The 20946-nt window shown below is 54.1% G+C and overlaps 1 protein-coding gene and 1 long non-coding RNA gene across 2 annotated transcripts in view; both read left to right on the top strand.

Moving 5' to 3' along the window:
• Positions 1 to 17427, top strand: part of LOC119095191 (uncharacterized) — a 58942-nt gene extending 41515 nt beyond the window's left edge. The window contains exons 4-7 of the mRNA XM_037218065.1: positions 10114 to 10361; positions 10944 to 11038; positions 16585 to 16793; positions 17284 to 17427. Coding sequence (XP_037073960.1) covers positions 10114 to 10361; positions 10944 to 11038; positions 16585 to 16793; positions 17284 to 17427 — 696 coding nt within the window. The remainder of the gene's footprint in view (positions 1 to 10113; positions 10362 to 10943; positions 11039 to 16584; positions 16794 to 17283) is intronic.
• Positions 17428 to 18386: 959 nt separating this feature from the next.
• LOC119094860 (uncharacterized) lies at positions 18387 to 19613 on the top strand. Its single transcript, XR_005093822.1, has 3 exons — positions 18387 to 18494; positions 18923 to 19084; positions 19394 to 19613. It is a non-coding gene; the product is annotated as an uncharacterized LOC119094860 (long non-coding RNA).
• The last annotated feature ends 1333 nt before the right edge of the window (positions 19614 to 20946 follow it).

Raw genomic sequence — 20946 nt, 5'->3', positions numbered from 1 at the left:
CTTATAGCAGAAGTGAATTCGAAATTGTCTGCTGGTGATCCTTTTTCTATTTTTCCAGTTTTTTTTTTAACACCGAGCCACGGTTTTTGCAAGTCATCAACCAACCTTCAGGGGATTAAACAAGGGGCGATTGCGAGCCATTGCAACGATACAGTAGCAATGGTTGGCATATGTGTATATATATATATATATATATATATATATATATATATATATATATGCATATACATATAGGGCTGGGGCGGGGGAATTCGTGCATATGCACATCCGTACTGTGATGCAATAGTGTTAAGTGAAAAACGCGTTTTTTCTTAAATTTGCCGCAGTCCTTGTATCATTTTCATGTAACTGAAAAAATGCATAATGCAAGACTACCGACTCTAAACCGGTTGGTGGAATTCATCATGGCAATAAACATGTGCAGACAAATGCGGATGCGCCAGTGAACGCAGTCGTATAGTTTGCTGTTGTGCACCGCAGAGCCACGGTAGCATGACCATGATGTCGGCTGTCGGCTGTTGACTTCGCCTTGTTTGCCGTTTGATCCATGACGGCACTGTTTTGAAGCCAGGGAGGCGGCGGGGACCCCACCACGCCTGCAGTTTTTGCGGCCGAACACAGCCAGATGGCTCTAGTGTGCAAACCAGATATTCGTGATATTATCCACAGATGGCGCTGATGTGCGCCTTGTTCCTGCCGCTCCCGCTGGAGGGCACGCCGCGCAGATGGCGCTGATGGCCGAGCCTTTGCGGCGGCGCCGATGTGGTGCAGGGCAGTGCCCTCGATCCCCCGCGGTTCTGTGCGGTCGGACACCTGTTTATGCTGCCGTGACCACCGGCGATACATAACAAGCCGGCGCCGATCCTGCGGCTGAGCGGATCCGGCTCGGGGAGCTCATTATGCTGAGGACGCGCGTGCCGCTTGCTGCGGGCGGGGGTGTTCCCCAGATTCCCAGAGGGCGAGGGTGGAGCCGTAACTCATTGCTTTCCGGCGGGCGTAGTTTATGTGGGGTCAGCGACACGCGACCTCAACTTGGCTCGTCTCACTTCTCATTCTCACCGGTTCGAGTTTTTAACCGTGTAGGCAAGTCACTTAGTAGCATAGCAGCTGAAGCTCAGGTTTTTTGTACCGGTTATTTTCAGTCTCCGAACCGATCGGGATGTTCAGCTTTTCATGTTCATATATTCTGATCCGTGCAAGTGTCCTAAGGTAGCTGACAACCAGGCGACTGGGCTGTCGCTAAATCAACTAGTAAACTGACCACTTATATTAATTTTGTTATATTTACTGATCTTCATGAATTTCCTAGAGCCAGTAAGCCAGACTGATAAAGGCCCAGCGATTAAAACCACATGATACCATAATGGGGCACCCCGAACTTCAACCTGCCTTCCCCGATGCGTTTGTTTACGTCGTTTTTTGAGATGACAAGTTTTAAATAAATCCTCTATGTCAGACGCAGTTGTCGACCAAACCAAATGGTGCTAAATAATCATGTCTTAAAAAGCTCTTGAAAACGTATACTTTGTCAATAGGTAAATATGAATGCATTGGATGCCGTTCTAAGATAGTATTCCAGTATTGCAGACCATGCGTACATGCTCCAATGAACTTAATTCTTCCGGAGTAATGAAAAACTACTCATCGAATAGAAAATGAGGAAAGCAAACTGAACATCCCTTTGCGCGTAAAACCTGTCTGGCCCCAGCTAATGCATTGAGTAAAGCAGCCCAAGTCGGGAGAAGGTGAAGCTTTCGCCTCTGTTTGACAGCCAGGGACCCCCCCAAAACTTTCAGGCGGCTCTCAACCTCGGTGGGAAGCCACACTTCCCGATACGTCGCCCGCGCCCGCGGTTGGTTTCGCGCTGCTCTGCGCGGGGGATGGAGTCTGGTACGGCGGCGCTGCCGCCCGCCGCCAGTCTCTCCTCAGCGGAGGAGCCCGACGGTGCGCCGGCAGCGCGCGCACGTGCGGCCCGTGATTGGTCCAACGCGTGCGGCTCCACTAATAGGACCAGACCAGGTCCTTTGCTGTGGCACTGTGCCGCTGAGGAGAAGTATGCGCGTAGATGGTTAGAGATTAAAAAGTCGTGGGTACAGGGTGTTAGTCCAGCGGCGCAAGATGGTCATCATACGAGAAGTTACTGATCTGGACGAGTTTGTGGTAAGGCACCTCCATAATTGAACATTTTCGAATGTGCCCTTTATGAGTCACCACCATATGTCATCCATGTCACCACAAAGGTGCATGTTAACACATACAAAGGTACATGTTTAAGGTACACAAAGGCCCATGTTTCAGATTGACGAACTGTCTTGTTCGTTGAGTTAGACTAATTGTTTCAGACCTGGAGCGTAGTCCCAGCGGCCCTGTTATTCCAGAACGGCATGCACGTGTATATATATATATATATATATATATATATATATATATATATATATATATATATATGCAAGTATATAATGCCTTGGGCTACTAGTCTTGTTCTTTTTGTTTGCAATGGTGGGGGAGGTTATGCGTGGGAAAGTGTGAGTCAAACATTATTTGTAGCGTTTTCTAGGCTCAGATTTATACGTGATTTTTGTTATATTTCCACAAATTTTGGGGGAGGGACGGTCTCCCGGAAAGGGCTTATACCCCCCCCCCTCCCGTCAGAAAGGCTGCAGGCATGTGTTTACTTCTTGTTATGGCGTTCACTTCCTGCCGCTAGGACCTTCAAGCGCACCAAAGGAAACTACGATGTTATTTGGGCTCATGTGTTTAGTGTCGCGCCTGCGCTTCGCCCACTTTGATACCTGGTGCTTTTGACTGCGTGACTTTGAATGATTGAATGCTTTGACTTGCAAAGCGACTGTTTGGCAATGGAATTGAGTTCGAATCTGACTTAAATTTAGTTAGAATTTATAAATGCGATTTGTAATATCATACCATACTATATGATTTGCAATATCATATGATATCATGCTGTATCCGAATCGCGTTTGCTGCTGGAAATAGTGGTCGTTAGATAAATATATAAAAGAATATATATATATATATATATATATATATATATATATATATATATATATATATATATATATATATATGTATATATATATACCATATTTATATGCAAGATATGTATGCATGCGAAATATATGTATTTCATACATGTATATGCAACATATATACTTTATGTATATATATATATATATATATATATATATATATATATATATATATATATATATATATATTACGCGCTCGCGCGTAGATGTGCACTGACAGTGTCCCATCCTTTCAGGTGGCACTTTTAAGCGCGAATTGAACCAATTCTGATCCCTGTCACCAATTATGCAAATCAATTCCGAATGTAATTCGGTAAAATGACCGATGAGGCTGGATCCAAAAATGCTTGCTTCCTAAATGGAGCTGCCTAAGGAAACGGATTGGATTCCGCCGGGTCAAAGCAACATTAGGCTGCATTATCTCCGCGGTTTTCACCGTTCGTCGGACTTTCCCCTCAGGCCATCTTTTCATTGACGGGAGCTGAATTATGAATCCGTGCGACTGTCGCAGTTATTGACGACACAACTTTGATCGCTTTTTGCAGCACGGCAAGTGAAATGCTCTACGATATAGACCTTTTAGCTTACGCGTGATGCACCTTGGTACAGATACATACGCAGCCTTTTTGCGACGCTATGTTTTGGGAAGTTTTAGGACGTACTAGCCTTTTGGCAGAGAAAAGATTGTTTGCAGGCAACGGCATTGACATTCCATTGCTAAACCACGTTTACCGAACTCAGAAAAAAAGCTTTTTTTACCAAAAGGGACTATTTACAAACATTCATTTCTTCAGCCCATATAACTTAACCCAAATTCTAGGATAATGGAATGCCAGGTATGTCAGCAATGTGGATAGGTCCAGGGCGTTACATATCGGCCGCCCCACCGTTGTTTGCCCCGGTGTCATGCAGAGCAGGGCGGGCTTTGAGGATTATTTAGCGCGAGGATCAGCCATCGTGGCCCACGTGTAGGCATGTAAACTGTGTAAGTGCCGCATACCGATGAATAGGGACGCGGCCACGATGCAGAGGCATGTTTTGCCGCGTCAGCGTCATACATGCCACCGAATCTTTTTTAAAAGCTCGTAAAAGCTTTAGTAAGAAGACAGCTGGTATCCTAATTGGTATAACAAGCGTGGTCTTGTTTGTAACCAGTGTGTCGCCATTTTCATAGATGATGCGCCTTTTTTTAAACATTTTTTTAAATGTCTGTAACGCGCTTCTGGCCGAACATTGCTCATAAAAGTTGTTTTGTCAGGGAACAAGCGCTGAAAACGTTTTAAAAAGTTTTGAAAAGTTTTGAGGAGTAATGCTTTGTGAAGACGGCAGAGCATATCACCCTACGACGCGGTCAAGCACAGCTAAACCTACTCAGTGCACATCATCACCCCGACAACGCGAGGCTGCCGCCCGCGTTACATGGCAAAGCGTTATGAGTTTTATGGTCGTTATGACAACACGTATGATTGTGTCCAGCTGCACTGTCGGCTTCGCGACTTCTTTACAACAATTTGACTGCCGTCATAAATCAATCCCGGCTATTCCATATGGCCTAAAACACGCGACGTTGCTTTTGAAAGTGTTGTCACCTAGTGACGCTAGTTCTCTCTGTGCCACCCACTTGCATTCTCCAGTCATCAGCCCCCTCTCCGCGAATCTGTTGTTTGCGTCCTTCTGTCGCCTGCTACATCACACGATGTAGCGCAGACCAAGCTTCCTGCTTTCCACGGGCCGGAGAACGTGGTAATCAGCAGCCTAACTCCCCGGCCGTTACCACCTAATTAGCCCGAGGCGGGGCAGCCGCGCCAGCGCCGCTGATTTCACGTCAGATTCATCCTCTGAGAGGACAGCACAACGGACGCCAGTCCGCGAGGATGCGGTACCCGTGGGAACAACGGACTCCGGTCAGCGACGGCGGCCGCCGCCGACTTCCAGTTCCCCAGAGAGGTCGTTTCCGCCTCTGCCAGCCAGCGCGCATATGTGCGGCCGCCGCGTGACGCGTCACGTTCGCTCGGACGTGACGTGTCGGGCCGTTGGTTGTCGATCTTCCCGTGACCGCGCACGACGAAATTCCGGAGACAGCTGACAGCAGGCGACTCACAATAGATAACACAGACGCAGCGGACGGCAGGCAACACACAATGGGTATCGCGTGTGTTGCCGCTGTTGGGGCAGGTTATTGTTCGTGATCTTTGAGATTTCCTCCTCATTTTAGACGCAGCGGACGTACGGCACGCAGCATACAATGGGTAATGCATGTGTTGCCGCTGTTGGAGCGGATTATGGTCTGTGATCTTTCAGATTTCCTCCTCATTCTAGACGCAGCGGACGTACGGCACGCAGCATACAATGGGCAACGCGTGTATTGCCCCTGTTGGAGTAGGTTATTGTTCGTGATCTTCCAGATTTCCTCCTCATTTTAGACGCAGCGGACGTACGGCACGTAGCATACAATGGGTAACGCGTGTATTGCCGCTGTTCGAGCAGGTTATTGTTCGTGATCTTCCAGATTTCCTCCTCATTTTAGACGCAGCGGACGCACGGCACGCAGCACACAGTGGGTAACGCATATGTTGCCGCAGTTGAGGCAGGCCTTTGCTCATGATCTTCCAAACCTTTTCCTTACTTTAGCTGGGACAATGTCGCGATAAAAGCAAGAATTCGAATGGGCTGCTAATGTCGCTTAAATGCTTTAAATTTGTGTTTTGTCGTCTGCTATCCAGAATAGATATTTCGCCCGCGCGGACTGCAGACACACAAGGATTCATATCTCCCAAAGCGCTTATAAAATAGTGTCATAAGCGATCTTTGACAACCGTAAGGGTCTGTTTTGTTTCGTTACGGAGCTTTTATGCAAGATCGGACGGATGAGAGCTTCTGGGAGAAATAAGCAATCAAGCTCCGGTTTCCAGTCGCAGCATAGCTGTCCAGACAATCTAACCAACCGACTGACATCTAGCTAGAGTCACTAAGGTCACACGGCTAATCTCGCATGGATCCGGCCGGTAAATACATTAATGGGCTTCGGGCGAGGTAATCTAACATCCATAACAAACAGGTATCAGCCCGTAATAATCCGTGACAGTGGTAGTATGATGTATACGGAAGTAAATGCTGACTTCGCTGAAGGATGAGGTAACATGATATTCTGTGGTTCTTACTTGACCAACAAATTGGGTGAATTGAGCGCGTGGAGTTCGTCAGATGTCTCAGATAGGCTCATGCAAAGCAGCCGTAACGTATGCATCCTCTCTCACGTGATGTAATTCGCTTACAGCTGCGTGTGATAGCACACCTAGCAGAATGTTCGTTTCTTGCTCCGCCCCTGCGTTGGATCCAAAACTACAAGTGCTCTGCGCGCCTGTATTTTAGCAAAATCACGTGGCGTTGATTAGGCATCTGCTAATAATACTGAGAGGCATGAGCTAAGAGCTTTGCTGAATCCTCTACAGACGATTACGGTAATATTCTCAAAGATCACTTGAACCATTAGTAATTGTTTGAGTGGAACTCTACGAAACCTGTCGTTAAGCTCTGACAATTCTCCAGTACGGCAAGCCAGAGCGCTAGTTTTACGTTTCAACCAATGAATACGCCGTGATGCAGGAACCTCGGGCCGCGTGGTGGTGGCTGAAGAGCATCTTTGCTGCCACGCCTGCACCGGAGAAGCATGCGCTGAGCCCATTAACCGCTCGAAGGCACCTCCGCATTCCGTACTCCACTATTCACGGCACCTGAGGGTCGCCCGGACTGGCACGGCAGCCGACGGCGTCTGACGCTCGCCGCTATGGGCGGCTGCCATGCGGCGGCTACTGCGCACGTATGCACCTGCAGATTTACGCTCCAGGTGCGCAGATGGCCAGAGCGTGCGCCGGAATGGCAGCCGGGGATTGGGGGGCGGGGAGTTGATGCTGCTCAATGGCTTTACGCACGCGAACCTTGAGTGTCTGGCTCGGAGATAGGAGTGGGTGTTGGGTGGGCTGACTTTTGACCGCATTCGCCGTCCCGTCCATCCATCACTTGACCCCGAATGTGGCGTAAATTACGCCAATGACGACATTAGGGCCAAGTGGCCACGCCGGGCCCATCTTAACGACCGACCGCCAGTCCCCGCTCGCGCGGCTCCTCCCGGTTGCCCCGTCCGCGACCCGCCTGTCTGCACCGGTCTGGAGACGGGCGTCGGCGACGCGTGCTCGGCCGGGCGTCTGGGAGGTGAGCGGGCCGCGCCTCGGCTGGCCGGCGTGCAGGGCCGTCACGGCTGGCTGCGCGCCCGCCGCTCCGCCCGGATGGGACGTTGACCCGCTCCCGTCCGCCCCGCCCGCCGCCGGCCGGCTGGCCGCGCTGGAGGGCTGGTGACGACGGTGGTGGCCGGGCGGCGCCGCCGCTGCTGCTGGCGCTGACGGATGCAGGGGGTCAATGCCCCTCCCCTCCTCTGACACCACCTGGGCGGCCCATGGCCCGAAAACGGAGAAAAGTAAAACTGGGAGGTCTCTAGGCCTGTCTTCGGACACAATGCGAGGGATTGCAAGTCATTTGCCCCAGACTCCGTGTGCGCCCCACGCTCAGACCGTTCGTGGGGTGGGGCGGAAGCTGGAGCCGGGCTGACCCCAGGGGCAGAGGGGGGGGGGGGAGCGCTGCGACGTCAGAGGTGCACTCGAGGTGGCGATACACGGGTCTGAGAATCCCCTTAACATATGTGTGGACTCAGGCATGGGGCCAAGCACCAAATAAGGACGATCGAAGATCGACTAACTTGGTGATGTTAGCCGCAACACACACAAACGTAGCATTATGACACCCGAAGAAAAGACAAGATATGCGCTATTTAGGGTCTGCGGCTGCTGCTACTGCCAAGAATGGCTGTCACTTGAACCGCCGGTGGAGGCCTCTTCGTCGGGCCTGCCAACGACAGCCACGCGCGCGCCCCCGTTCGTGGATACTGAGTCCGCTTAGTCCGATAGGCACAGTGAACCAGGCTGACTCGGCCAGGGTCTCAAGACTGAGAAAGCGGGGGTAGAATAGGTTCTTGGATTGGTGTCTTTAGAGCCTTGCATGCTACAGTCAGCAACGGATACTGACGACCGTTTTCACCCGGCTCGGTGAGAAACGGGTGGGCGCGGTGAGACACGGTCGTGGTGTTTTGGCTTTCCGGTGCCGGCAGTCGGCACTGAATCGGCGGTGATGGCAGCACCGGAGACACCGCGCCGCTGCCGCCACTAAACTAAATGGTGTTAAGTGGTAAATGGTACCGGAGGTGCCGCCCCTGTACCGCCAGTTTACTAAATCGTGTAAATGGCGGTACCCGAGCGGTTCGTGAACGGACATAAGCCAGTACTCTGCTGGCACCAACGCGTGCCTCCTCACGCTGAATGCGCTGAGAGGCGGTGTCGACGTGCTTTTGGAACGCAGGACTCGGTATGTGGTTTCATGAACGTCTGGCTGGCCATCAGATGTGCCGCCTGTGAACAACAGTTGTTCCCAGGCTCCGTGCCAGCTCGTCCTGGACTCCGTGACAGCGCGGAGCCCTCTGACATGCCCGAGTGATCTGGATGATTTCTCCCTCGGCGACGCTTCCGTGGCGGCCATTGGGAAGACGGCAGCGGTCGTGATACGCGATACCATCTGCTTTCCTTGTGAAACCCGCAGTGCGTCGGACCGGCTCGTTCCACCCGGTCTGTGTCGTGACCACCGGGAGCGCCACAGCCGGGCTCCTCCCAGCTGGCCGTTCGTGACCGGACGGTGTGTCGCGGTCCGTTGCGAGCAGCGAGAGCGCTGGGAATACTCACCCCCATCGCACGAGATCGGCGTCGGTGGTGGTGGTGGTGGTTGAGAACGACAGCGCGGTTTGAAAGTGACAGGGTTCGGGTGTTGCAAGCCGGGGAAAAATTCTCGGGATGTTATCTGCAGGAGATGCAGAGAAAACTGGTGTTAAGGAACTTGAATTGCGTAAGAATTAAGTGTCGTTTAGCTATGTCACAACAGAAAGCTGTCGGTTTCTTTGCAGTCAGCTCTGTCTTGCTACGCCTAAGTTTTCATGGCTAAATCGGCATGACTCGGCAAGCGATTAGCCCCGAGGCGCGCACCTAATTGTAGATGACTCCGCCTGCCTATTTAGCACAGCAGCACAGGCATTCCGCAGCGCGTCTGATATGCGCCTGATGAAACCTCAAAACATCCCATCATATTTCCGCTAGTCCACCAGGTCTACGAGGTGGTCTTCTAAGTAGAACTGAACGGCTATGCCGCTGAGACGTGCAATTCACCAGCCATGTCCCGACAGACGTGCTGGTAGGACACCTAGGACCGCGCTGAGGACATCATGCGCTGCATTTGATAACCCACACATGACGGGGCAGACGCTCGAATGCCTGATTGAGCCTATCACGCTGTCACAACGAGTGACTGAGCAGTGCCCTGGGGAAACGGCGAGGCGTGGCCGGTAGCAAGCCGATCCATAACAGCAGCCGGGTAACACAGGCTGATCAGTGGGGAGAGCCGTCCAGCCCTGCCGTCCCCATTGGCAGTGGGCCGCGACCGGTCAGCTGCCGCAGCGGCCGCCAGTCATGGCTCACATCCGAGCGCTACGGACTCATCTAATTGGTCTTCCATGCTGAGGCTGGGGATTTCAGCCAGCTGGAGCTTGTGTCTGATGTCTTTTTTGGAAAGAGGATGGAGCCTGACGTGACATGCGTGTGATATCATATGCTCGCGCCTCGGAGCGTCTGTCCCCCACGGCTGCGTCCGGTGCCTCGGCCCACGCGGACCGCGCGTGTCTAAATGTAATGTGGCTTGCGTCTAACGTCTTGGCCAATACAGCATGTGCACGATGAGTCCGGTGTCTGACGCAGCCCGTGTGGGCAATGTAGCATGCGTGGATGGCTGCATTGTGCTTTACTACATAGCTATAGGTGCCTAATACCAGGCATAGTGGTAGCCGCGGCATGTGACTTAAGTTATGTCATTATGTGACGCACATTCAGACGCCCGTTGGAAATAAACCCCTCAGTGTGTAACACTGTGCGGAAGCCGGTCTCATCCAGTCCGTGCCCCCCCCCCCCCCCCGCAGGAGCCGCGGCCGCCGCTCTACAACGCCGAGATGTACGCGCTGGGTCTGCGCCGCTGGGGCCGCAAGGGGGGGACGCGTCAGTACATCGAGGGACGCGAGGGGCCCGAGCGGCACGGACAGCGCGACAGGAAGAGGCGCGACAGCAAGGCGGAGCGGGCGGCCCGGCAGGAGATGGGCATGCGTCAGTTCGCCAACGTCTCCGACCTGCTGAAGAAGCTGCGCCAGGACCTTCGCATGTCGTACCCCAGGTGGGATGACAGGTGGGAGATGTGGCGGTGAGCCGGAATTGCGTGATGTCGGTTTTGTTCCGGTTTTGCATTGCGATCCAGAATAGGGGTGACGCAACTTTAAAAAACAGCGGGAGTGGCGTGGCGCAATGGTTGTTACTCTGGATTCATTTTGTTGGTTGTCAGTTATGGATGTTGTTTTTCATACAGCCCCTGTCTTGAGAGGGAATTGATACGCAGGGTAGTGTCAATACGTCAGAAGTGAATGGCCGCTGGTAAATTCGTGAGCTTTTCAAACTTGAGATATTCACAAAACGGTGGGATTCTTTTTATACCTAGTCGAACAAGATCAACCAACGACACGGCATATGTGTTTAAACCATTTGGTATCGCCAGCTACAACAATGTAGCTGAATGTATACCGCTGACAATGCAGACAGTTTTTACTGCCGATCCCACTTCTTGTTTTGGAAGCATCGTTACAAAACATGTCCACTGCCGCTTTCGCCGTTTTCGGTGCAGTGAAACCCACCTGCATCGCAGGTTTTAAATGCACGTTATGTGCGTATAAAAGTTCGTGACGTATTCGTCCGCCTGCCGCAGCTTCGTCCGGGAGTTTGTGACCGATCCTTACGACGGGGTGACTGGCCTGCTGGACCTGCTGAAGATGATACAGCTGTCGCAGACCGACTACGCAGGTACGTTACGGTCACGGCGCCCGACCGAGCTCTGCCCAGTCGGGGACAGCCCGGCCAAAGCTCGGTCGGGCGCCAATTGGACCGAGCTCTGGCCAGTCGGGACGCCCGACCGAGCTCTGGCTGGTCGGGACGCCCGACCGAGCTCTGGCCGGTCGGGGCGGCCGCTCGAGACTGATTCGTGCGGCACGTTAGTGCAATTTTCTCGGTTGCAGCTCGACAGTGTGCTACATCATCTCTACCCTCCTCGTCGATGATCATTTGTCAGTAACATATGATCCACGCCTATGAAATACTGACGGCATTCACCTGATTAAAGCCAACGCAAGCAGCTTTCAGAAGACTGAGCACGTACTAAATGAGCGGGAACTGGCCAGCCGACGAAGTCCGAAAGTAACCCTACAAATAACGCCGCCGTTAAGCGTCATTCACGAAGGGCAATTAGCATTACCATTAGCATAACGTGGTTGCAACACGCTCGCTAAGCTATTCAGTCGACAAGTTGTGCAGTGACCCCACAGGTCGCCGAGCAGAAGCAGTTGGGATGCTGTGAGGTCAGCACGGATACGGATACCCCGGATGCAGACCCTCCCCTCCCATCACGGATACCCCCTGGGTGCAGCCCCTCCTCTCCCATCATGGAGTACCCGGATACAGCCCCTTCCTCCTACCACGGATACCCCGGGTGCAGCCCCTCCCCCTCCCATCACGGATACCCCCGGATGCAGCCCCTCCCTCCCATCACGGATACCCCGGATGCAGCCCCTCCCCTCCCACCACGGATACCACCCGGGTGGCCAAGCCCCGCCCTCCCCATCACGGATACCCCCGGGTGCAGCCCCTCCCCTCCCACCAACACGGATAACCCCGGGTGCAGGCTGTCAGCACCCATCGCCAGTGGGAATAAGCCTAGCCTGCTATGCGGTACGGTGTCCTGCGCTCTGAACCCAAAGCAGTTTCAATTGACAATGAAGTCAGATATGTCCGATATCCGCAGGCCAGACTGATGGTGTGTCGCGGCGGAGAGTGGTAGGCTGAAATTCTCGCCATGTTTGTGGACATTGGTTACGGTTTTGTATTGCCAATCAGAGCCACGGTGTTGAAATGGTAAAAAAATATTGATGTGGGCACACGGGCTACCTGCGTAGGGATGTTTTCACTAGGCGTTTCTACTTACCAAGACCTCTGCGTTTGAGGGCGCATATTGGAATCCGCAGGACCTGATGTCCGGGATTGAACCCCGAACTGCGGCGGAGGTGGTTGGCCTATGAAAAATGGAGCTAGGTGCCCAGTGTATCATACGCTATTGAGCTCACCACACACAACAGTGGTAGGTGCGGCTCGGTGTCTGGTGTAGTCAGACTCGGTGAGGACAGCGTGATAAAGTAAAGCTAATAGTTTGTTAGCCGCAGTAGCTACAATTCGTCACGGGTAGTGTTTTTTGAGCCACCCTTTGTGCCGGGTGGCTCCGGTACGTGGCTAGCCATGATGGCCTCCTTCGTTGCCCGGCGGCGTGACGGTCATTCGTTTGTTTTTGTTTTGTTTTGTTTCTATCCGCGGGCCGGCATTCGTAGACTGGTCCATCCCTGAAGAACCAAATTTGGATGTAAAGCTTCCAAACCACTTGAAAGGTTTGCAGTGACATCCAGCTGCTGCCCACTTCTCCGTCCATCCATTTTGCAGTGAGAGGACTGAGCAGTATAGCATCAGTGGCCAGCTGACCATGCTGTGGAAGAGGTCACATTCGGGAGTAAATTTGATGAACTGGCCTCGGCTCAGCGCCTCCTCTCACCGCCGCGGCGAATCTGCACCCGACGGACCAAATGTCGTGGCCGAGATGCTGTAATGAACAACAACCGCTTCCACGCCACATCCCGCGGCCCAGCTGGTGCCCCCGAACCGCACCGCAGCTGGCCGGCCCGTCACGGCGCCAGCTGTCGGCGGCCGCGGACACTGCGCACGTCTGCGGGCGCCGCCAGGTGGCCGGCCGGCAGCGGAAGCGTGCGTGACTGTACCGTCCGTTAGCTGGTTCGGCGGCCACTGCGCCGCCCGCGCCGAGCAGGTGCCGCCGGCCGTCAGCTGTTGGGCGACCTGGGACTACCACGGCGTCGGTGTGAAATGGCCGAGGCGTCGGCCAAGAGCTGCAGCGGGAGGGATGCGTTGGGAGCCGGCGCTTCTTCCGGAGCAGTAGAAAGCCGTGCCGCTCGTTCTGCTAGGCTGTTAGTTCTTGCAAGCTGTGAGCGCACCAGCGCTGGCTGATTGCGAAGCCCACAGTGACCATACCAAGGCGGTGCCGTCACACGACCTGACGTCTTGTTCAGCTGATCAACCTTCGGAGCATGACGCCGTCTCATAGCTGGGATTAGCCAAACCTTGGCCTAATGGGGCGGATCCGTTCACGCTATCCCAGCCACAGCCCAGTGCGCCAGTTTCTAAATGACAGCGGCCCATTTAAGCGCAGTGAGGCTGCCCGAAATCGGTCGGCGCAGGCTGCACGCCCGTCGGTCATCTCGCCCCGCCCGCCAGCTGTTTGTCGGCGATGCGCCGTTTTTGTCGCGTCGTCTGCTACGATTCGCGGGATGGGTGGAGGCGGTGTTAGGAGGCTTGTTGGTCGTCCTTTTGGGGTTGCGCAAGTCGAACTGCACACCTTTGTAGTACTCCAGGGTGTCGCTTGTAAGTGCAGTAACTGCTGATGCCTTCGGCGTGCCAAGGCGTTCGGTAACGCGTCTCACGCCTCGCTGAGCGTTATGAATTGTGATTGTGAGCGAGTACAGTTTTGTGATGAATAAAAATCGTGATTAGGATTTAATAGAATACTGGCAAATATCGACCTTCAAGGTGAGAAATCTCCTTATCCGATGTTATGAGGCAAGCAGTGACTATATGAAAGAAACGGGACATTTCAAGCTGTGCTCAAGGTCACGATACGAACGTTACGGTCATCTCCGATCAGAGTACAGTTTGAGATGTCGGGTTATGTCAAGAAAGGCAAACTACTTGCTTTGTAAGCCCGTTTAACCAGCACCCTCCGAGATATTTTGGGTCGATTATTGTCAGAACAAGAAACCCCAACTCGGTCTGCCGAAGGACTAGAAACTGTAGCGTATTTCTTGCTTATAACAAGCCTTATCGAGCCCTTGTGTGGATTTGCGCTTCATTCGTCTTCGTCAGTCTGCTGCCGGTGTCTGCCACTGCTGACGTGGCCACGCGGGGGCCGCCATGTCTTCTCTGAGGGCCCGTTCAACCGTGACAGGGGAAGACGGGTGCCCGTCCCTTACCGCGGCCAAATCCCGGGACCTTCTCGCGGATCTTTTGTGTCTGCGCGGAGGGGGAGAGAGAGAGAGAGAGAGAGAGAGAGAGAGAGAGAGAGAGAGAGAGAGAGAGAGAGAGGAGAGAGAGAGAGAGAGGAGAGAGAGAGAGAGAGAGAGAGAGAGAGATAGAGCGAAGAGAGAAGAGATAGGAGAGAGATAGAGAGAGAGAGGCGAGAGAGAGAGAGAGATGAGAGAGAGGACGAGGAGATAGCTAGATAGAGAGCAGAGAGACGAGGAAGAGAGTAGAGAGAGAGAGAGAGAGAAGAGTAGGATGACGAGAGAGGATGAGGAGAGAGATGAGACGGAGAGAGAGAGAGACGAGGAGAGAGAAACCAATCGTGTCTAGAGTAGGTGCAGTTGGTTTGCAGTCTGCTGGCGTCAAACATGTTCAGTGTTTTTGCGTGGGTATTTTTCGATAACTGGCGCTCCCCATCGATCACGATGATCTTTGTCGTTATGTTGCACACCAACAATAGAGGTGTGTGGGCATGTGTAAGGCCTAGATTCGTCAATGTCAGTGAACAACTTCCTGAAATGGAAGAACTAAATATTAACATGCCCTGTCAGTCGCGGAAGTGATGTTGTATGTCATATGTTTGTGGAGCCCTATTTACAAAAAGCGCCATATATGGTTTTACGCATGCCATAGAGTCTCTCACGTACTCCGGGAGCTCTGATCATAGAGTTTCTCCCACACTCGCGTAGCTGGCTTGAGCCGCGGCTCTGTATCGAGAGCCAGCCGGTGCGCACCCGAAGATCTCCGCACCCGTAGCTGGCCTCAGCCGAGGCTCTGTATCGAGAGCCGGCCGCCGACCTCCGCACCCGTAGCTGGCTTGAGCTGAGGCTCTGTATCGAGAGCCGGCCGCCGACCTCCGCACCCGTGGCTGGCTTGAGCTGAGGCTCTGTATCGAGAGCCGGCCGCCGACCTCCGCACCCGTAGCTGGCTTGAGCTGAAGCTCTGTATCGAGAGCCGGCCGCCGATCTCCGCACCCGTAGCTGGCTTGAGCTGAAGCTCTGTATCGAGAGCCGGCCGCCGATCTCCGCACCCTTAGCTGGCCTGAGCTGGGGCTCTGTATCGGGAGCCAGCCGGTGCGGATCCGCCGATCTCTGGACCCGTAGCTGGCTTGAGCTGGGGCTCTGTACCGAGAGCCAGCCGGTGCGGATCCGCCTATCTCTGGGCACGGAGCGCGCCGTTCCGTCTGGCTCGGAGGCTCGGGGCGGGCCGTGAATGTGCGCTAATGCCGCTCCCCGTCCGGAGGTCAGCAGGTCAGGCCATCATCCGGACAGATGGCCTCACGCTGGCACCATATGGAATATAGCCGGGGCGGGCAGACAGCCCGGCGCGTAAAACTGATGTCGTACCGAGCTACGGCGTTCGGAGATGTGTAGATTCGCTTCAGTGTTTAGAGCAATTGTCGTTGAGAATCGAACCGAGCTTTTCTCAACGTCCATATGCTTCGTTTCAGGAAGATACCCTGGTCTGATCAATTATATCGATAAGCAATCCCTTTGAAGTTACACAAAAGTTGTAAGCCGGATGATATCCCTGCAGCTTTCCTACGCTATTCCAAAACTAGAACAGTGTGGGAAAAATTCTTGTGTAGCCACACAAAAGAGCTTTGATGATTTGGCTGCAACTTCTCCTGGAAACCGTGACGACTGGGCCGTTAAATGCTGTAATGAGGATGCCTGTGTCATGACATGACGCTGCGTGGTCGGATAGTCTCTGCAAAATAAGCTGTGCACACGCGGCATTCATTGCGGTTATGACGCGTTCCAGGAGACACCGCTTTTAAATCACGCCATACCGTAACACGGTAACGGGGGAGTGCGGGGATTCCGTTGAAGATTTCTGACTCGGTAGTTTTGCCGCCTGCTTGTCCGGATAGCTGCGCCTCCCGTTAAGCGATGCTCCGCCACCATGGAAAATGCACCACGCCTGCGTTGTGCAGTCTAGTTTTACGTTCATTAACGGCGTTACGTTCATTAACGGCGTATGTGCCCCGAGAGCTGACCTCTGCGCAGTCACTGCGAAATCAAACTGGTTAATTTTCTACACGATGAGCCTGAGGGTCATAAGGTAGCTCTCACCTTCTATTGCACAAGCTTTTTGGAAACAGAGGTCAGGTAGACCTAAAAAGGCGCAACACTACACGTCAGCCAGCTGCTCCTCCTCCCTGCCGACCGCGACAGCGCCTAAAACCTCGTGACTCTCAAATACCTGACTCTGGTCGGCAGCCTCGATGAACGGCACTCTCCGCTCCAAGGAGCACCACAACTTCTTCCGGCGCGCACTGACGGACGAGTACGACTGCCTGCTCTGCCTGAAGCACTGTTTGCGCTGCGAGGAGACGGCCGCCAAGCTGGTCGGCTACTCACATGGCCTCTACACGGTGGCCGTCTGCATCATGAGCAACTTCAGCAAGTCGCGCACGCTGGCGCTGGAGGTTAGTGCTGCTGACATCTGGCGTGTGTGAGGAGTTGACATCTGGCACATGTGTGAGGAGTTGCGTCCCGCGTGAGAGTGGTCGTCGGGCGGGGGGGGGGGGGCGGCGGCGGCCGGGACCGGTGGCGCGGTCACGGTTTTGAGGAGGGCTTGGACCCGTTCTTATGGCATCACATGGAATACACCAACCATTGTTGAAATGCGAGGGCGAGGGCACAGACCGGCGGGCGATCTCCAGCTTGACACGCCCTCGGCCTGCCAGAGCCATCTGCCGGAGACTCGGTGCATGAGTCACCTCGCAGCAGCGATTGTCATCCGAACCTCGCCGTGTCCTCTTCCCCACCATCCCAGTCGCCTGCTGCGCCCCCTGTGCAATTAGTAACCCGCCGGCGCCACCTACCTGTGTAACCGCGCTCACTAGCGTCATCTCTGGGTATATCCGCGCGCCCACCAACGCCATCTTTGGGTGACCGCGTCACTCGCGCCGCCAGCTGCTGACCGTGGCATGCGAGACGCGGCCGCGCGGCCACCAGCAGGTGATGGAAGCCGCCTCCACACTGCGACTCCGCTTCGGCGAGCCAGTGCGCTTCAAGTTCCTGGTCGGCATGCTGACCTCGTTCGGCGCGCCCAGGTGAGGCCGGCGAGAGAGGGGGGGGGGGAGGGGGATCGGAGCGTCGGCCGTGGATGGCGTGGCTCGCAGACCCGGTGTATGGGGCCAGGCAGCGTGCTTGGATGTCGTACTGGCCGACGCATGGCCGATACTTGCCAGTGGCTGATGGGGGGGGGAGGGGGGGGGGGGCGCTGCATGTCGTAGCTAGCTGTGGTGTGCTCTGACGAGCTGTAACGTGGATCTGTCGTACTGAAATTTAAAAAAATGCCGCGTAGATATTGCAGTGAAAGTAGGTAGGGCAGTCCTTTACGCAGTTGGCGATTGAAAGGCCAAAGGGATGGGAAACTCATCATTTGAACTGGACGAATCAATCTGGAGGGAGGTTCAAGATGCATGCAGCAAGCTTTGCGTAGCAGGTACTCTGAGCCTACTGAAACGAACCTATTAAAGCCATCGGGCAAACAATTCGTAATAGTCTCTTGCAAGGAAAAAGCAACTGCTACGAGAAGCAATTTTTTGCTCATATACCCATTTTCCTAAAAAAGAGCTGTTGTAATCGCACGACACATTACTGGCTGCCGAGTGTACGCACTGTGTTAGTGCATGACCTGTGTGTACGGATAATTTGAGGAAAAAAATTGAAATGGGCTAACGAAAGTACATGGAGGTCAAATGGTGTCAAAATTTTGGTACGCACCAACAATTTGTCGCCATAGTTTCGGATATTTCCCGACACCTGTCGCCTGCGCTCGTAGCCGAGCATCCGATTCATCTGATCTCTGCGCATTGACATCCAGCAGTGAAAGACGATGATAAGCTTTCTGTTCAAAAACCCTCCCTGCGTACGTGAATGCGAGACCGACGTCAAATTCTTGAGCCCAAATCGGCTGAGCAGCCGACGCAGATGCTGCCCACGCCGATCGCGCGTATAACTCGAGCACGGTGCTAATCTATTGGATTGTGCACAGTTTCCAGCTGGCGTGCCTTCGCTTCCTGAACCGTCTGACCGAGCTGGCAGCCAGCAAGAAGGAGCGGGTCCACCTGCAGGCCGAGATCGAGGAGGCCGGCTTCGATGTCAGCATCATCAGGAAGGTGCGAACGTCGTGCTCGCTGCCCACGGGTCGGGAGCGGTGGGAGCAGTCAGCATTTGGAGAGGTTGATGTTTCAAAGCTGCCGGAACGAACGCGCTGCAGTTAATTTTGTTCTTGATAGCGGGAGGTGATTGTTGCCACTGCACTCGTGCCACAGTACATTCTCCAGCCGTCCTTAAGACGACTGCCTCATTATGAAGGGGTGGGCTCACAGGGTCGGTGACGTGATGGTGTGTTGGATGATGTTGTTTAGCGGGGCAACGTGCCAGCTGGTTGGGCTGGCAGGCCATGCCGATGGCGTCCTTAGAATCCGCGTTTTGATCGTCCACTCCTGATAAAAGCTCGTACCTAAGGGGCTTATCCGCTCTTGGCGAGCAGCAGTTTGACGGCGCTCGCCTGCAGTCACCCAAAATGCGTGCTTGTTCTCAGTTCCTGTCATCCACCAACGAGAGTGCGGCGCTTCGGGATGAGCTTGACAGATGGCAGCAGCAGTACCTGGACGTGGAGGAGCTGTACGCGCAGCTGCTGGCGGAGCGGGCACACTCTGCCCGGCTCCGTGTCGAGAAGGACGCTCTCCACCAGGAGGTCAAGGTCAGACCCGCAGAGAAGCGGAACAGCCGGTCATCGGACACGCGCTTAATCGCGTGAAGGGTCTCGTGATCCGAGGTGGGGGACTTTGTCAGGGACTCCCTGAGGATTTCGGATCCACTCACGGGATCCAGCCGTGTGCCTGTAGGGCAGATGTATGGTTATCTGCGCTTAACAGCTGCACAACAGCTCGTCTCACAGGTGAACTCAGTGGCCAAATCACTACCATGCACACCACATAACATATATCAGGTTGCCACTTCGTATTATGCATGCAGTAGCGGGAACATGTCGTGTTGGTGGACTTTGCAGAAGCACATCAGCTGCATCCAAACTCTCCGCCACAAGGAGAGCATCCAGAACTCCCGGCTCGAGCAGCTGGAGGCGCAGGTTGGCGCCCCACCAGGCCGCGTCAGCCGTACCAGCCGCACTAGCCGCGCCAGCCGCGAGAGCCTGCCGATTGTCGTGGCAGAGCCGCCTGTCGGCGGCCGTGCGTATTCGAGCTTCTCGCCGCCGCCGGCGGGCGGCGCTAGAGAAGAAAGCGGATGGTCAGTTCCACGGCCCTCTGCGATGTCGACACTGTCGTCACTGTTCACGTTCTCTGGCGAGTCAAGCGATGCAGCGAGCCGACCGTGGCGAAGGAGGTGAAGCTGGAGGAGAAGAAGGAAAGCAGCCGAGGACGGCAGCAGGGGCGGACGGGTGAGCGACCGTGCAACGAGCAGGGCGTGGCCTCACTGCTTGTATGGAATTTTGCCTGCTAACACGTTAAACACGTGGTTACTAAATAATTGCATGAGGAATTAGAAGTCCGAGTCCCCGTCTTCTCATCTGTAGTCGTCCATTTTATAACTCGTCTCGAAGGCCAAAAAAACACCAAGTGTCCCGCCGCCAGGCTAATTGTTCAGGGTGAGCATTTTTGGGCTCGGCGCATTGAGTGTGCTCATGCAAAAGTTAAGTTTGGGCATGGTCTGTATTATGAAGGCAAAGTTTCCCCAATTTTTGCCTTGACCTTACAAGAATGCAGCTCCTCTCGACCTGCATCGAAAGAAAATGACGCTTAAGCCTTTTTACATTGGGATGGTAAAACTTACAACCGCACTAGTCGTCATTTAAGAAAAAATCCCACCGTCCAGGAATTATATGTGCTTACAGTTAGATCTTCCGATGGCAGCGTAGCCTCTGGTGAGCTGCTCAGACACGCAGGCGCGTGACGCTGGGCCGCCCGTCACGCCTGACGCTCACCTCCGCTCTCCGCCAGACTCAGGGCCGCCTCTCGCCGTCCGACTTCGAGAAGGAGAAAGTCTGCGAGGAGACGATCGAAGTGAAGAACGACATGATCCTGTTCGAGCCAGGCGAGCCGCGCGCCGGCGGCTCCCCATATCCCACGGCGCTGGTGAGGCGACACGCGTGGAGATGGGAAGACGGCTGGCCTGCCCTGCTTATGCCGGTGGCTAAATAGTTTGTGGTCACCCGATGGTCCCTGGCCTTGGTGTTTTGTTTAGGCTGCAGAACCACTCGAAAAGCGGCGGGTGGGCGAAAATTCAGTCTGCGTTTCTCTTATCGGCCCGTGCAGTTCGTATTGCCTGCGTTGATTTTGCCTTGCAGTCATCTGCTGCAGATTTGTTGACCGGCATGCCGTTGACGATCTTTACAGGCAGTTTTCGGGGGATATGTTAGAGCTACATCGGCTGATGGGTAGTTGCGGAGCCACATTAAGAATAGAGAAGAGAGCAATGACATCGTGAAGTCATTCTGTGTTAACCACCAGCATGGCATCGACTGCTACCGATGCAGTTCGGGCTCCCATCACCGCTTCGTCCCGTCCTGACGATGCGGCTTCACGGCTAACCGCCGCTTCCTCCTCT

The sequence above is a fragment of the Pollicipes pollicipes genome, unplaced genomic scaffold (assembly GCF_011947565.3).
Source record: "Pollicipes pollicipes isolate AB1234 unplaced genomic scaffold, Ppol_2.1 Scaffold_4219;HRSCAF=4965_pilon_pilon_pilon, whole genome shotgun sequence".
NCBI classification, from domain to species: domain Eukaryota; kingdom Metazoa; phylum Arthropoda; class Thecostraca; order Pollicipedomorpha; family Pollicipedidae; genus Pollicipes; species Pollicipes pollicipes.
The sequence above is the reverse complement of the archived record's forward strand: the minus strand, read 5'-3'. Positions and strand labels throughout refer to the sequence as shown.